Source organism: Prinia subflava, chromosome 2 (assembly GCF_021018805.1).
Source record: "Prinia subflava isolate CZ2003 ecotype Zambia chromosome 2, Cam_Psub_1.2, whole genome shotgun sequence".
NCBI classification, from domain to species: Eukaryota; Metazoa; Chordata; class Aves; order Passeriformes; family Cisticolidae; genus Prinia; species Prinia subflava.
In genome coordinates this window covers 103,168,026-103,185,156 of record NC_086248.1, presented here as the reverse complement: position 1 = coordinate 103,185,156, position 17,131 = coordinate 103,168,026, and the positions used below count along the sequence as shown (strand labels likewise).

Here is a 17,131-nt window from a genome sequence, read left to right as displayed (position 1 = left end):
ATGTGAGGACTCAGCTCAATGCATTTTCAAGAGCAGGGAGCAATTTTGGGTTCATGTGCTCTCCTTAATTGCACGAGGCTCTCTGTGCGGACAGGAGGGCCACGGAGACTCTGGGTCCCCACAGGGACACAACATGCTCAAGGTGCAGCTGGGAGTGAGGCCCTGCTCCCCGCAGCATCCCTGTGTTCATCGGGTTTCCCTCTGCTTCTCAACGCCAGGCCACCACCTCTTTCCTGTTGCAGTGTATTTCAGAGCTGCTGGAATGCAGAGTAATCCACAAGCTTCTCTTCACAAATGACCCTTTACTTTGAAAGGACTCACTTTGAGTGGGAGGGGAGTTGTTTAATAATATACATTAAACTACTTTTAATCTTTGATTAAGTGTCACTTCACTTGGACAATCACACTGGGATAAAGGCCATTACTTGCCAGGCCTAGAAATAGACATCCAAATGGAATTCCAGATTTGATTTCCTGTGGGAAGAGCAAAACAGATTCTTGACCACCCTATTTATGGTATTCTACCTCCTTCACCACAGCTTTGAAAGTCAACAGAGACTAATTTCCAATATTTGGTGTGTAAGAGTTTTCCCAAACCCATCTATTCAATGAAGATAATTCATTTTCACAGGAGGAAAAGATGTCATTGTCATACCTTGCTACTTAATAGCTGATACTTAATACTTCTCAGTTTAACCTAAACAGGAACAGAAAGATCTTCAGAGATGTTAGTAATAAAATACTCATGAAATTCGGACTGAGCAGAAGGGGTGCAGTTACCAAACCCCACACCCTGTGCTGGGATCTCACAGAACAGGAGTTTAGTAGAGGGAAGAGAGTGGGGTTTTTGTGAATCACATAATTAGATTTTCTTCACCATTTCTTCTAAGCTTAGGTAGCAGCTCATACACTTTAATAGTCAAAGTATGCACCCAACAGAAAACAGAGAGATGAAAGAAACTAAGGAAAAAGAGGAAATCAGAAATCCAAACTGGGAAAGAGCTCAGGAACAGAAGACAACCATTGTTCTGTTGTTTTATCACCACTTTCATCTCTGTCTGTAGGCTTGTTTTATTGCCCCATTTTCCATACAACTTAATGGCAAAACCCATAATCCATTTTGGATAGGAAAAATATTTGGAATAGGAGCCTGTACTCCCAGGTGATTAGAACATGTCCATGAAACACTGGGATGGTCTGTGACACAGAGCTTCTTGAAGACATGGAATGCAGAAACACCCAAGGGCTGATTCTCATGCTGCATTCCCAGATCCATGAGCTGTGGAGATTTACACCACTTGAGCATCACACAAATCATCTCCTGCAGGGTATTCAAAACACCCCACTGTCCCATGTGAAAATATCTGCTGACAAGCTTTGTTTACTTCATTTCAGAGCAACAAAAAGTGCTCCAGAATTGCCCTTTTTAAAATTAAGCTAGAGCACCTTGAGATTTCTGATTGCTTTTAAATTAGGTTCCTTACACACAGAGTTAAAAAAACAAATGTTACAAACATACTCTAAATGAAAACCAAAGAGAATAGAATAAAAAAACCCGACTCAAAAGCTCAGAGTTGTAAATGTTCACAGTTATTTGAGTGAGAAGCCAAATCCAATTTAAATGTTTACTTTTGACCTGTATCAACACTGACCACACGAGCAGAAATACCTTACCCTTAGTTCCTTTAACTTGCCTTCTCTACCTCAATAAGTACTAAAACCCATGACCAGAAAAGGTAAATTTTTGCCTAAATCTGAGTCACGATTTGGATATATTTGCAGGGATCTTTGCACTGGAAGGAATAGGGGCCCAGCTACCACAGAAATGCACATTTAAGTCCTTTTGGGATCCCTCTAAAACTCCTTGCAAATCTGACAGAGCTTCCAACCATGCAGCTCAGGTGTTCACCCAAACCAGAAGACTGAAGTATGCCATGACACATTCGGGCTTTGGAGTGTTGCAGATACCAAGACACCAGAAAATCAAGCAAAATTTGCCACACTAACAGGAGTTTCAACCTTTGATGCATCTGAGAACATGGGGGAGGAGGAAGGGGGGTGGGTGTTAAACCAAAAATCCTTGTAACCCAGACACATTTCATCCACACATTTCATTCAGCGTCTCTGCATTTCAGGTTAACAGAAATTACCAAGATAAGAAATGCCAGTGACCCATTTGGTAGACAAAGTAGGGTGTCCCGGGTCAGTAATCAGCGCCTAGAGCTATGCAGGTCACTGCTCCCAGGAGACTCAAAGCCTTCGCAAGGTAAATCTCCCAACCAGGAAGGCGACTGCTGAAACTGGCTGCTCAAAGGGCACCCACGGGGGGAAGGAACTCCAAGGATCCTTTGTGTCACAGAGGGCATCTCTGCCCTAGTGTAGGATACCAAACTGCACCTCCTGCAAACTGCAACTCCTGCAAACTGCTCTGTCGGCAGTAGGAGCTCCCTGTTTAACCTTGAGCATAGACAGGGATTTGGGGGAAGATTTTCTTGCAGCAAAAGCTGTGGGAAAGCCCTGCTTGAGAATAGAAAACCAAGAAAATCTTCCTGCTGTAATGCAGCATGGATGGGAACCAGCCTATACATATATTCATACATGATCAAGCTGATTACCAGTGACCACTTAAAAACTGAAGTGTTATGTGTCTCTTTTTATGCCAAATCTCCTTGGATCACTGCAGATCAAAGGATTCCAAGCCAAGGAGCTCCTCTGCTGAAAGGCTCTTTTATCAGAGAGAGGGTCTTTGCCCCAAACACCCAAAATACAGTTGCATTGCCTTTCCTGGTGCAGGTAGTGCTGTGCAGCCACAGTCAGCCTTGTATCCCCATGAAACAGAGTTTAGAACTGATCTTAGAACACCTCTGATAGGAAAGGCAGCTCACTTTCCCACAGCTTATTCCAGTCTCCAGTTTTTCAAACATACTATTTCTAACATGGCTTAAAATAAAGGCACTTCCTCTCATGCAGCCTGAGCACCAAAACACATCAGGCTCTCAATAAAATGTCCAGTCCCGAGTCTGAAAGGCAGCATTACAAAAATGCCCAAACCTGAAACGTCCTGCTGTCCCACACAGCAGGACACACGGCAGAGCTCCTTTGAAAGCTGTCTTTCCTCTGGGACTTATCAGGACTGCCGATCTAGCTCACCCCCACCCCCCAAGATTTCACATTTGTAATTACCACTGGAAATCTCACACCTTGAGCACAGCCCTGGAGCTGAGACCCAACTTTCCAGCGACAGAGCAGGAGCTGATAGAGTCACTAAGCTCCCGAATGCCAGAGATGTTAATGAATACCACTGTCCTGCTAACCAGGTGGGAAAGAGCACCTGGAGCAGTGATGATAGCTGTTTCCCTGTGTGCCCTTCCCGATGGAAGGTGATACAGCTGCAGGGATCTCCTTCCAAAATTCCTGACTTGCATTAACCTCTTCCTGCCAGCTCCTACACCCGTCAGCCAATCCACAGGATCCTGCCACATTAACATACCATAGGTGAAGCATTCGTTTTATAACAACAACAACATATCTGGTTTGATTTGCATTTCATTCCTCCATGTAGCAGGACAGACTTTCTCCACTGACAGAACCTGCACAAGCTCCATGGCAACATGTTTCCCACAAACAAGTTTTGGGGTTCTGTCTTTACTTGCAGTGAGCAACTGCAGCCGTGCAACCTGATCCCTTTCTACTGCACAAGTGGCCATGAGAACCAAAACTCCACACCTAGGTTTAAGATGATAGCAACCACTGATAGTATCGCTCACTTACCATTCCAGGATTGGGTGAACTAAGCATAGTAGGAACTTATTGAACCTTAATAAAGGAAACACAACTTGCTAAAGCATTTTTCTCCCCACACCTGTGCCGACAGTCTCACGAGCACAAGGACAGGGTATGCAAAACTCCTGGATTATTGTACACTGAACTTCAGGGCTTCTTTTGGCACAAAGACAGTCTTGATTCACTCCTAGCAATGCCTTCTGCCACATCCTGCTTCTCTTTGGCCCATCAAGGCAAACGGGAGCTGGAATCCCCTGCCAGGTGACCCTTCCAGGTGCAGAAGGAGCCGGTCTGGTCCCTTCAGTGCAGTCCCACAAACTGCACTGGCTTCACGGCCCAGCAGGACTGGGCTGGAAAATCGGCTTTAATTACCCCATCAAGTTGAACACGAGTTTCCTTACAACCATCACTTCAAGGCATTTAAAAGAGCTGGAACATAGGAGTGCCTATGCAATCATGTATGATGTGAATTTCCTGTGTCCATAGCATTTGGAGGCAGAATTAGGCTGACTCCTCTCCTCATGTGAAACGGGCAGTGTCAAGACTCATGTATTGTATATCCTAGGAAAGAGGAGATCAGAGAGAGTTGTCTTCTACTCATTGCTGATTCAGACTTCTCTTTGTACAGGGCCTGAGCACTTCTCTGTGTTAGTTTAGACAAAACAACACACTCCCAAGAGCTTTTTTTTTTTTTTTAAGAAAACTCAACATTCATTAGATCTAAACAGTACCTTGCTATAATCTAGTGCAAAGCTGGGGATTCACATGATAACTGCATGAACTGTGAGGAAGAGAGGGGTAAATTCAGTGTGTGAAGGACATGAGCAGAAGTTAGAGTAATCTGTGTGGTGCCAATGCTGGTGCTGCTCCGGAGAGCCATCCTAGCAGAAGTAGGAGGGGTGAAACAATTATCAAGGAGTATTTGAGTATTTGAAATGCATCTGCTCTTACTTGTTTGTACACTTCCATTGTGAAAGAGGTAAAACTGGTGATAAATCTGTAGTTTTAAAAAAATACGTATATTCAGCTCATGTGCCCTGGGCTTGAGCCTTGCCCAATGCAGAACACCCCCTGTTCACACCAAGAGCCTTCCAGCAAGAATCCCCTGAAAATCTTACAACACCAAAACAATGGCTTTGTAGACATTCCTCAAGCAAAGAGCCACTAATCCGAGGAAAGACCTCTTCTGTGTCAGTAGAGTTAAGCCACTCCCTTTCCATCACACACGGTATTTTGTATGGTTATTTAGCATTTCATGGAGTATCTAGTGCATAATTTACAACATTGCCTGCACCTAAGCTCTACCCTGAACAAGATCCCTGGCAGCACTCATTTTCAAGCCTGTGACGTGAGTAAACATCCACTGGATGGTCTGCTGCAAAACTGCACAGAATTTACTGCCCTTTATCTCTTCTGTTGGAAGAAATTGCAGTACTTTATGGAGAGCACTGGATCTTTTTTTAACCTCTTTTTTTAAAGTCAACTCAGTGCATTCCACTGAAGGGAAAACTCACTTTCTGTGCTTTCAACAATTTGGTCTGCTTTCTTCTTTCAGTGTGATGTAAACACACAGATAATGGATTCCTGAAGCAGTGACCCTGAAAATGATAAAATCTGCCTTCTTTAGACTGCTAACTAAACCAGCAAAGAAAGAGGCATGAGCCAGGTTTTTCTTCATGCCACAAACTTAGTTCTTTCCAACACAAGTACCACAGCCTAAGATCTGACAGATGTCCAAAATAAAGCCTGTAACGTATTCCTTGTATTCCCTCATGTGCAAGTTTGGAGCCTGGATTTTCCATGCCTTGTCCCAGGAATTTCCATGTTCTCAGTGTTTAGGATGCTGTCACTTTGCCTCATTATATGCAATGTCCAGCCATTGCTGTGAGCTGGTTTACAAGAAAAACCAAGTGCTATGAATGAGATTTTTTTTTCCTCCCTCCTTAAGCCAACAAATAGGAACATTCTTTGCACTAACCAGGCTCTTGACCCCTCTCTGACAGGAACCACAGACCACACTTGCAGCACAGACCAGAGTAAATAAAGAAACTTGCACAGAAGGGCAGCACTTCGCTTACTCAAGCTGCTCTGGGACTATCTCCCGAGTCACATGGATCTAGAGGAGGAGGAGGTTTGGTTTCAGTGAAGAATTCTTTTTTATTTTGTAACTGCAATCCCGGAGTTCATTCATTATTGGGACATGTCTTCCACAGAAAAACAGCAGAGCTTGTTTTACCCTGCCTGAGGCATGGAGCTGCTGGGCACCATCCTCCCCCCTGCAATGGGGGCTTGCAGCCTGGGTCGAGGCCTACCCTCCCTGCAGAGAGCTCACAGCACTCCCAAAAGAAACCTCCGATTCTCACATAGACAGAGAATTTAGTGGGAAAATATTAAAGGACATTATCCCTGTCTAAAAGCAAAGAAAACTGGGAATGTTAAAGTATATGACTGCTTTCTCAGATATCTATGGCGTGAGCTAACTAATTCGTTAGGCAATTATGCAACTGTTCTTCATTTGAAGAAGTGAAGGAGGTATGCAGGGGTGGGAAAGGGCCCTTGCACTGCACACTGCACCCAAACACAGCTAGGATTTATGACTGATGGCCAGTTTTAACTGTATTTTATTTAAGGATAAAACAAATAGAAGACTGTTTCCTGACTCTCCCCCTTATTGTTCTAAGAGACTGGTGTGGCTTAGTCCTCATTGCAAGGCTGAGTGGCTGAGAGGCTGGACACACACCTTAACCCTGTGTAAGGCTCGGGACACCTTCGGAGTGAGAAAAGCCACAGAGTATCCTTTAAACGAACTCAAAGTTCTATCCCACAGAACCGCTTTTGTCCTCTCTCACTAACACCTTGGTGCAATGAGAATAAGCCCAGACTAATATCTTTACAAGGATCATAGCATGGCAACACCTCAAAAAAAAACCCACACAGGCTTACCTTGTAACTGCTTGAATCGTCCTTCTAACTGGTTATAGTTATACGGCACCTGAGCTGCATATCCTGGGGACAACGGCCCGGGCATACTGGTTGATTTTTGTAATTCCATTTACAGGTAACGCTGGGATACGATGAACTGCAGCATAAAGGAACCACAAGTTTCTTTACCGTACATCCAGGTAAATCCCAGCTTCCTCCAGTAGTTTGGCGTCAGTCCCTAGCGAAAACGCTCCCCCCTGAGCCCTAAGTAAATAACAGCTTCGGTTCAAAATCCAGCAGTGTGGCTTGGCGGTAAGTTCTCTGTAATGGATTCAAACTTAAAGCACCAGGAGGGTGGTTTTGGTTTTTGTTTTTTTTTTTTTTCCCCAGTTCCACAACAGGCAACTCTCAAGTGCTTGAATCTGGTTCAAATGCTCGTCTGGCTCTGGCGAAACCAAGTGAAATAAAGGCAAGCATGCGATTCAGGCCGAAGTAAAGGCAGCATGGAGCCACGCGCTGCCGCCCTGGCCGGCGCTCCCAGGAGCTGCGCACACCTCAGACCTTTCTGCTGGTTTGTAATATAAACAGCAGCCGCCCGGGCGCGGGCTGATGTCACTCGATTACCATACGGCACGGTGGAGGAAAGGAAGGCTGTACCAAGGGCGAAGGGGCGGCGGAGCAGGGGAAGAGCGGCCCGGCTCATGCAACGCCCTGGCGAGTCCTTCCGCCGCGCCCCGGGAGCGGCAGCCCGCGGGGTCCCGGCCCCGCGCTGCTGGCACTGCCGCCTCGCACGGTGGTACCTTCCCGAGAGAAGCTGCTGGAATTACAACCTTTTGTTAGGAGCTTCATGTAACGGAAAAGTCTCAGATTACTATCACTTGAAAAGGAGGGCACTTTTATTTATCTGCGGGGCTGTCGGCTTGCAGAAGCACCGCGCGCACACAGAAGCGCTCATTCAGTATTTAGCACCAGCTGAAGAGGGGACGCTGGGAGATGTACGCTCCAGCACACCGGGAACAAACGAAAGCTTTGTCGAAAGGTTCTTTAAACCGCCAATTCCTGTCACTTTGGTTTATGTTACTTGACGATATTGAGGATTTTGACATGCACTGTGCATGTGGCTCCTTGCCCAGTTATCAGTGTGTTGGGCATTACTGCAAGATTAATGGGCTGTGCGCTGAGGGGGAGGGCTCTAACGTAAATAAAGATGCCTCGCCGAGCTCTGACTGGCACCTCAATACCCTGCCGAAATACAAACGTGTGCAGCAGCAGCAGCTGGGCTTGGCCCTGGAAGTCAGTTCCTGCAGATGGTATTAGATACAGGATGTCAGTTTTCCCTCAGGGACATGAGCTCCCAGCCCTTACTTAGTTGTAAGTAAAATTAAAAGGTCAATTCCACATTCATAGTCTCAGTATATAACATTTGCCTGTTCATTTTTAAAACTGCTGATAATGTTCACACAAATGTTTTCTCTTTTCTTCTCTTGCATTTCCAAATTCCTTTTCACTGGAACCCATGTTCTCTCCTCCTCCCACTCCATCCCTTCATTAAACATTTCAAAATGTTGCCTTTGTTTTGATACCGTCATTTCACAAGGTTTAAGTCATATAGTAATTTCTGTGAGGACAATTTCTGTGGGAGAAGCTCAGCCCACTCCCCCGACTCACTGCAGCCCAAGGTCCTGCTTGGTGCAAGGTGGAAATTCAACCAGCCATTACCAGCACACCAGGGAACAAACGTGTACAAAGTCCAGTTTAGGGAGAAGTGATGGAAGTCACCACTCCTCAGCTGAAGCTGGGGCTTCCAAAACCACATGGACTGTTGAAAATGTCTGGTGGGCTGCTCCTGAGGTCATAAATGCAATTTAAAATATTTATTTTAATTATACTGTTTTACTTAAAGCACCACCATAGCTCTAGTCTAGAGTTATATTGATACAGAAGGGCTTTTACATCCCCTTATTTCAGTAGAGCTGTATTTACCCTGGACTCCTGGTACTACAGCACACCTCAAGCAGAGCCTAAAACACTTCTGAAAGCTGGCCCTCATTCCCTTCAGCACTACACACACTTGGTCACGAAGGACTCCTCAGCTGCCCCAGTCAGGCTATCAGGGAAGAAAGTGGCTGCAGAGGGGACCAGAGCCCTGCAGGCTCATGCCCTAGAAACGTGTCTGGAAGGCGCCAGGGGGACCTGAGGAAGCACCTGCAGTTGCAGCCCAGCAGGCAGGATGCTGCTCTCCAGACAACAATGGGCTGGTGTGGCAGGCTCCTGCGAAACGAAACCCTCCCCTGATGATCTTTGTGCAGCCAGCTGTCCCTCCAGCGCACAGGCACCCACACACCAGCCCTGACCATGGGGTTTCCAGGGACGAAGGGCAGCACAAAGTACCAAAGGCTCCTAAATTCCCAGAAACGGAGCTGGGTAAGCTGAATTGTTAACATAGCAAGGTGAACTCTGCTGAGCTGGAGGAGCGTGTTTTGCCCAGCACACAAGTAGAGGCTTATTTCCATCACAGATATTTCTCCTGCAGCTTCCTAACAACAGCAGCTTTTACCTGACATGCCTGACCTACGTTATAATTAAATGCAAACCCTTCCCCTCAAGAGCAGGCAGGCAGCCAGGCCCTACCTGCAGGCATATCAGCTCACTGTGTCCCACCTTGAGCAAACAGGTGTTGCTATGTGAGCTCAGAAGGTAAAACTGAAGTCCAAGTGGCTGACGGGGAAACTGGTTGCATTTTTAATACCATGAAGGCCATAAGTCAGGAACTTTTCCCCAGCTGAAAGTTCTCCCAAAACCTTTGGCAGGCAACGCACTAATGCGTGTGGCCATTATTAAAAATATTTGAAAGTAAACTATTACAAAAGGAAAATATTAAAAACTAAAAGTAATTATTTGTCTTAGGCCTATATAAAGCACAGACTGGCCTTACCCACCCCATGATGAAACATTAACACCACACACAAATTTACATTTCAGCTTGTCCCCTGTGGAACAACTGAAGCTGGCAAGCTTCAGGAGATACTGAACAAAATTTGGGGGTTGATCTTTTTTCTGTGGGTTTTTTGTTTGTTTGTTTGTTTTTTGTGGTTTGTTTTGTTTTGGGGGGGGGTTTTGGTGTTTTGTTTTTGGTTGTTTTTTTTTGTCCCAGTCCCCTCTCTGTCCCTCTCAATTCTGGCCTGCCCAGTAGCACTAAACACTACCTTAAAGGGAAGAAATGCAGCAGGTATGGAGCAATGCAGGCTACCCAGTGAGTAGTGGGGAGAGCTAAAAGAAAAGGGAAGAACCTGTGCTTGACCTTATTTTGTTCAAGGTTTGACAAACAGAGATACCAGACCCTGACGTGTTGTCAGCAGCGCAGTTGTGAATATCTGACCTCATTTGAGCTGCCATCCAGGTTGGCATTTGGGCTGAACAATGTGCCCCCCAGCAGCAGATGTGACAGACTCTGCTGATGAAGGTTCAGCTCCTGGGGCTGGCCCTGGTGGCAGGCTCAGCTGCCAGGGCCTTCCTGCTGCTTTGCTGGTCACTGCCATACATCTTGAAGGCTCTGCTGAACAGGTTGGTGAGGATTCAGTGGAAAGAGCAAAGCAAAATGGGGACGTGTCTGTGTTTGTGAAATGCTACACGGTATGTAGCAAGACTGCTTCCAAACAGGCATCCTGCCAGCTCCCCGTTCTGTGTGAGTCACACCAAGCCTAATCCAGTGCTCTGCTGCTGACTGCAAATGAGTGAACCTGAGCCCTTTTCTGCTGCCATGTGGCGATGCACCAGATCGATCACAAGGCTTTGCATGCACAAAGCCCTTTGTGACACCCCAGTTCTACTCATTTTCCCTGTTTATCTTTAATTGACTAAGCCCTTGAGAATATTAATTAGATAATATGTTATGGAGGGGATTGAATGCTTTAAAGCCATAGATAGCTTTGGAGAACTGGGCCAAGTGCAACTTATCACATCAACACAGCTGGAAATTGTCCGTGGTGTAATTCATTACTGCTTACAGCACTGGAGGAAAAGAAGGGCCAGATCATATATTAAGCTTAGGATATTGAGGAGGGAGGGGTGTGCTGGGTTGGTTTTTTTTTCACCCTCTAAATTTTGTTCTCAATTTTTTGCCCATAACTGTGAAATAACTTTTGCTGGTACAGTTTGAATTGTCCCTGTCTCATAGCACCTGCCAGGCGATGATGGCTTGCCTACTTGTTGAGAGTTAATAAAACACAAGTGATTATCCACTTAGCCATAATGCAGAGTGTCCTAGCTGACATGATCAGAGCTTTGCAAAGCCTCAAGGAGAATGAGAGGTTGATTACAGTAATATTATGAATGTATAAGTGACATTTAGAAACAGCTGCTAACCCCAGAACAAAAGGGTCTCTCCTGGGCTCTGTCTTTATATTCAAAATTCAAAAATGCTGCTGAAGCAAACAGGTTCTGACACAAAGGAAAATCTAGGGTTTTTAAGGAAGACACTAATGTTAGATCCAGCAAAATTACCTTCAAATTCCTATTTGTCATTATTTCTAAGCCAGAGCTTAAAATAATTAGGAGCCTGGTTAATCATCACCCTTGCCTTTTCTCTTTACTCTTTCTTGCTCTTGTAAATTCTCTAGTTGGTAGCTAACAAGGACAAAAAAAATTACAAGATAAAAAGGATGATTTATTAAACTAAAATGCCAGAAAAATCACGTAACATTTTACTCCTCTCCTGAAGGTGCATAAAGCTCTTACACCTCCCCTAAATGCTACAACTAGGAACTGAAAACTCATTATCACACTTGCCTCCATCCTCACAGTAAAAACAAAACCTTTCCTTATATATTGGAGAAAGGAGAGATAGGTTTGCTGGGGATTGTTCTAGAACTTAATCAGAAATAGCTATTTTTTACCCTGTTTGACAATTTGCATAACATGAATCCTGAAGAGTTAGCTGGTTTCCCTCCAGTTTTTTATCTAAGATGCTGGAAGCAGGGAGCAGCAGCCCACACACCAAGTAGAAATGAGCTGCCAAGCTCATCATCTCTGTGGCAGGTATTGGAAGGAACAGAAGCCTTCAGTTTGTAACCTGCCATGTCCTGCAACACTTGGTAACTCCCTCACAAGGAAGTGAAATGAATACAAGCAAACCAAGAGCTCTCCTCTTCATTTCCATTGCAGAAAGCATCTCAATGTTTCTGTTTGAAGGGGATTTTAGGTCAGTGGCAACTACCCCTTCATGGGGTCCTCCCAGTCCCTTCCAGATATATTCTCTGTGACTCATGTGGGCTCTGGAGAGCCAATGCAATCCAAAGGCAAGGAAAAGAGGCCTATTTAGAAGTAAGAGACAAGGAGACAAAGATTTTTATTACAGAAGGGTCTGTTTACATGTTTTCCTTTCTCCGTGTCCAGGCTGGCCTTCCAGCAGCTCAGCTCTGAATCCCAGGTATAAACTAGATTTGGGCTCTAGGTAAATCTCTAGGTTGTGACATGTGAGACCAAAACCTTTGGGAATTTTCTCACAAACCAGGCCAGAATATCAATTTATTACTGAAACTGGGTCAGTTCCACTCGGTTTCAGGTTTCAGTTTACACAAGTCCCAGATTAACAGGAAAGTTGACATGACTTTTGTAACAGCATGTCCTTGCTAACTGCAGGAATCAAACACCTGCCAGGAAGGCCAGCAGGGAAGAGCTATAGGAGGCACTAGCAGAATATTTCGCAAGAAATTACTGTTTCTGTTGGTTTGTATTCCAACCTGTACTGCTTCCCATACTCCATGAACTCAGAGAAGTCACCCCTGAAAAGCTGTAACTACATTCCCAGGTTTTATTTGTTGCCCATGAAATGCACTTGGCTCGCTCCCTGACATAGATGGAGAGCCCTTATAAAGCCTGTTCAAATCAAGCACACTGCACAGGTACACACTTAACACACTTGGTGGCTGTGAAATTTTGTCATGAAAACACTTCTTCATTTTCATGCAGAAAATTCTTTTTTATGGGTTTTGATTTGCTTTTTCAGAAGCTGGGATTATTGTCATTGCCTCTCTCTCTCCTCTCTCTCTCACCCGAATTGCACCTATGTTTATATGTATGGGAGAGAGACAGAGAAATGCCCACCCTCCTTTTTCTCCCTTTTGCACCATGTTTTTTTCTTTTCAGTCTGACCAGGAACACAGAAGAAGCTTTGTTGCTACACCATAATCACTCACACACAACAATTCAATGTCCTGCTACTCTTGAACAAAATGGAAATTTGGTGAAAACAAGCAGCAGAATACACTGATCTTTACAAATCTCCAGAAGTCAGAGTATTTCCGCATCTGGAAACTGCCTCTCCCCACAAAAAAGCTTTGTGATCAGTTGACAAGTATTAACTGTGTCCAACTCATGAAGTTATTATTCCAGAATAACCGACTTAATTTTTATATGATGTATTTAAAAATAACACATTGTACGAGTGAAAGTACAAACACTGTCACTTGACACCCCTCTGCCTTCAGGGCTTAATAAAGGAAGAAAAACTTGAAAAAATCCTCATACCACATACACAGACAAAGTGGTCGGCAAAAAAAATAGTAGTGATTGCCTTGCTCACTAAAAGAGCTCAAAACTGTTAGGGAGAATGCTAAAGAAAACTAAAGAAGTGGAACTTAGAAGTGGATTTTCATCACCCTCTCTACGTGGCTCTCATCACTATTCCTGTTCTTTTTGCCTCTTCCCCATCAAGGAAATTCGTCTCCAGGCAATCTGGGTTTACATCTCTCCAGGATATTACCTCAAGATAAGAATCAAAGCTCTGATCCTAGGGAATGATTTCATCACTAATCTTTCCCCATTAGAAGAGCTCCAAGGTTAACAGAAATTAGTAAACATGTTTGAATCCTGCACTGAATTTTACTTTGCAGTGTGCTCTGTTAGACATTATTCATACCTCAGAGAGTGCTTTCAGGCAGTATCCCAGCAACAAATAGAAGGAAAAAATGCAAGGCACATTGCAGATTTGGCTGAATAAATAACATAAATACAGAAACATTGCTAGTTAGATGCTAAATACATGAGACAAGAACATTCTCTTCTGCATACACATTTTTTTTGAAAGACTTCTTTTCAATTACCGGTTCATGACTAGGTTTTGATATTCATCCACAGCTAAGCTCAACCCTGAGAGAAGTCATAATTTAAAAATATATATATATATATTGCAAATATTGGCATGTAGTTTCTATAAAGAAGAAATCCTTCCCATTAAGATTATTCAGCAAATTATCTAAAAACAGTCTAACTATCCCAATGAAGGGTCTCATGGTCTCTCTGTATTAAATATCCCTAAAACATTGACTTCAACAGGAAAGAATATTTGTAGCCTTTTCAGGTTCCCCATGAAGGGCCACCCTCTGGTCAGGTTCCCAGCTGGTGTAAGACAGCATGGCCATGGACAGACAAACCAGGGGAAAATCGGGTTTACACCAGGTAACAATCTGGCTGGGAGGACTCCTCTAAATTCTCAACTTCATCATATTATCCCAGGCTTAAGACAGTGCCTAGCTCAGCTCTCACTGACTTCATGGAGGGTGTCTCCCAGGGAGTATTTTTCCTTTCCCAGAGCAGCTGCTGCAGCAAAACCTCTTTATCCCCTCTTCACAACTCCTGCCCTGCTGATGCTGAACACTCCCTTCCCACTCAGCTCAGCATTTTGGGGCAGCCAAAAGCACATCCCCTGGTGCTCTTACTCTTCACTGATGCCATGGGGATGAATGGATGAGGAAAACTGGAGTAGACAGGAGAGCAGGTGCTGTGCTGCTCTGGGAATGAAATCACTGTGAGTAAGGGAGCTCACTCTGGAAGTCAGTGTAGTGCCACAGTACTGAAATGCCCAGGTATGACCACGCAGATTGGCCTGCTGCAGGATTATCCCCATGCACATTTCATGGGTAATATCCCAAAGGCAAATACACCTATGCACACAGAGCCAGCACACACACATCAGCTTTCCATTGGCTTCCTCTGGGTACAGATGGCTTTTTATATTTAAGCTTAAGTAGAGCACAGAATTGTCTTGTACCCTATTTTGTTAAATTGCTGTCCAAGTACAGAGTCCTCCATGCATAGAGACTGGCATATGCCTGGAGCTCTCCTCAAGGAACTATGAGAAGCAGATACGGACTTGTATTCCAGCCCAGGAACTTAATGCACAGGAATTCAGAGATCCAGGGATCAATCAACACAGGCTCACGCTGGCAAGATGCTGGGCTCTTCTGTATATGTGTCCAACTCGACACTGCTTAGTCCTGAAAGGATTTCAGTGGAGACATGAAATGATGGCAGCACTCAGACTTTCCAGAGTGGGGCTGCCAGAACTGCTCCCATCCTGCTCCGTCCCCAAAGAAACAAAAAGCCTATTTTTCCAGCCCCAGCTCATCCTGCCTGAACAATGTGTGCCAGATTACAGTCATTCACCAGGATGCAACCACTGTCATGCACCACTCAGTTACTAAGTACTCATAAATCCTGTCCATGGAGCAGACAAGCATGCACAGTTCCAGACAATTCCTAAGGCACATTCAGCAGGACTTCTTCTCAGCAGCTTGGCTCTCTATTCAAGAGGCTACACGGGACCAGGGATCTAATCAGACTACCCAGAACCTGATTTACACCTCCCTGTAGGGTGCAACATGACTTCTTTGATTCTACATAGAGAGAGGGCAAGTCCCCAAACCATGCCCAACTGAAACCAAAAATCACATTGCTACAGCAGCAAGATACAAATGACCTGTGTAGCAAGCTACATGTTTGCTTCTACTTGCAAGTTATTTTGTTTCACAGACATACTGGCTGTTCTTCTTTCTGTCTTCTTTTTTTTTTTTTTTTTTTTTTTTTTTTTTTTTTTTTTTTTTTTTTTTTTTTTTTTTTGGTCAGTCTACTGATAATCTTTAAAAATAAATCCACTAAGAACAAAGTATTATTTATCGTCTGGTTTTTGCTATCTGCTTTAGAAACAGTTCTCCATGGCAACTTTAAAAGCCAACACATTAATGCACAGGGACAGATGGGCTGAGCTTTCCCTTGCTCTCTGATAAGAGCACAGTGTGCATCAGGAGTCCCAGCCAGCACCACAGGTGACATGTGGCAGTACCACAGCCTCTCTGCTGCCCTGCTCCTTCTCTTCATGCCTGCATGACACACAGCACACTGAATGACACTGCTGCTCCTAACAACCGCCCTTGAGGATTCTGGGAAGGTTAGAAATGACAGAAGAAATTGTTCCTGAAGTAAAATCCAGAAGGAAAGCATAGGGTAAGGTCAACGCTTGGAAAAGTCTTTGTGGAAATAACTCCATCAACCTTTATCTGGGCAAAAGAAAATAAACCCTTTCATGCTCATCTGGGTACATCTGCATTAGGCCTGTAGCTCTAAACAAACCCATGGGCTGATAACCAGCTCTGCCACACCAGTGCAGAGCAGATTTCACTGCTCTAAGGTTTTTATTTCTGTTTAGTCTCAAGTGAATCCTTCACATGCCCTTTCAAGTTGATTTACGAGCATCACAATAATGCTGAGCTCTCCTTCCTTACCACTTGCTGCTATTAAAATTAGTGGCTGATTTTTAAGTCCTGGATAGCTCAGGTGCAGGATACTCAGGAAACACCCTGCAAGAGCTTATTCTCAGTATGCTCTTTCAAAGCCAAAGTTTATTCTCTTGAACTCTAAATCATTGTACTTCGCCCTTTTTTATTGGTTTGACGCCTGAAACTTCATTCTGTATGCTCGGAGTGAAACAGAAATTTTTCTATGAGAGAGATGCTCAACAGCAGAGCCAGCCAGGTGTGTGATACCTGGAGCATACTAGAAGCAGAATCTTCTTTTTCATTCCTTTGTGGGGTTGTTTTGCTGACTTTTTGCACTGGAGCTATGGGGGGGAATGGCTCAAATATCAGGGCCGCAAGGGGCTACTTAGCCTCACCTAAGATATGCAGAACTTTCCCGCTGGAAGTTTTCTCTAATATTTTTAATCTTATGAAATGGCTATTTCGCTGTATTAAAAAGAAAAAAATTCAATAGCGTAACATCAGGAATAATTTCAATACTTTCTCCCCTCTTGCTGCTGGGAGGATTTAAATTACTGGCATGAATGACAAGCCTGTTTTGAGCAACTAAAGAAAGCTGTACGACACATGCATCCTCCTGGCTTGCCCTGTAAGTCTCATGAACATCGTGCAACACCAGTAACTGCCCCGATCCACGCATGGCCACATGAATGAAGCTGGAAAAGGAATGCACTCCTGCCCACACTAGGAAACTCCTCTTATTTCATAAACTTTGAAACTGGTTTTAATTCATGGGCCAGAGAGATGAGTCACAGACCTTCCGGTCACTTGGATGAACCCAGAAGATAAAAGGGCAAAATACGAATGAGCAGAAAAGCAAGTAACTGTAGCCA

At 44.3% G+C, this 17,131-nt stretch overlaps 1 protein-coding gene across 3 annotated transcripts in view; it reads right to left on the bottom strand.

Annotated features, from left to right (window-relative positions):
- Positions 1 to 17,131, bottom strand: part of SPTBN1 (spectrin beta, non-erythrocytic 1) — a 116,742-nt gene that overhangs the window by 62,197 nt on the left and 37,414 nt on the right. The window contains exon 1 of one of the 3 annotated variants that reach the window (XM_063391355.1): positions 6,727 to 6,868. The exons of the other annotated variants lie outside the window; for them this stretch is intronic. Coding sequence (XP_063247425.1) covers positions 6,727 to 6,835 — 109 coding nt within the window. The 5' untranslated portion in view covers positions 6,836 to 6,868. Of the gene's footprint in view, positions 1 to 6,726; positions 6,869 to 17,131 lie in introns of those variants that run through there. 3 annotated transcript variants of the gene reach the window in all.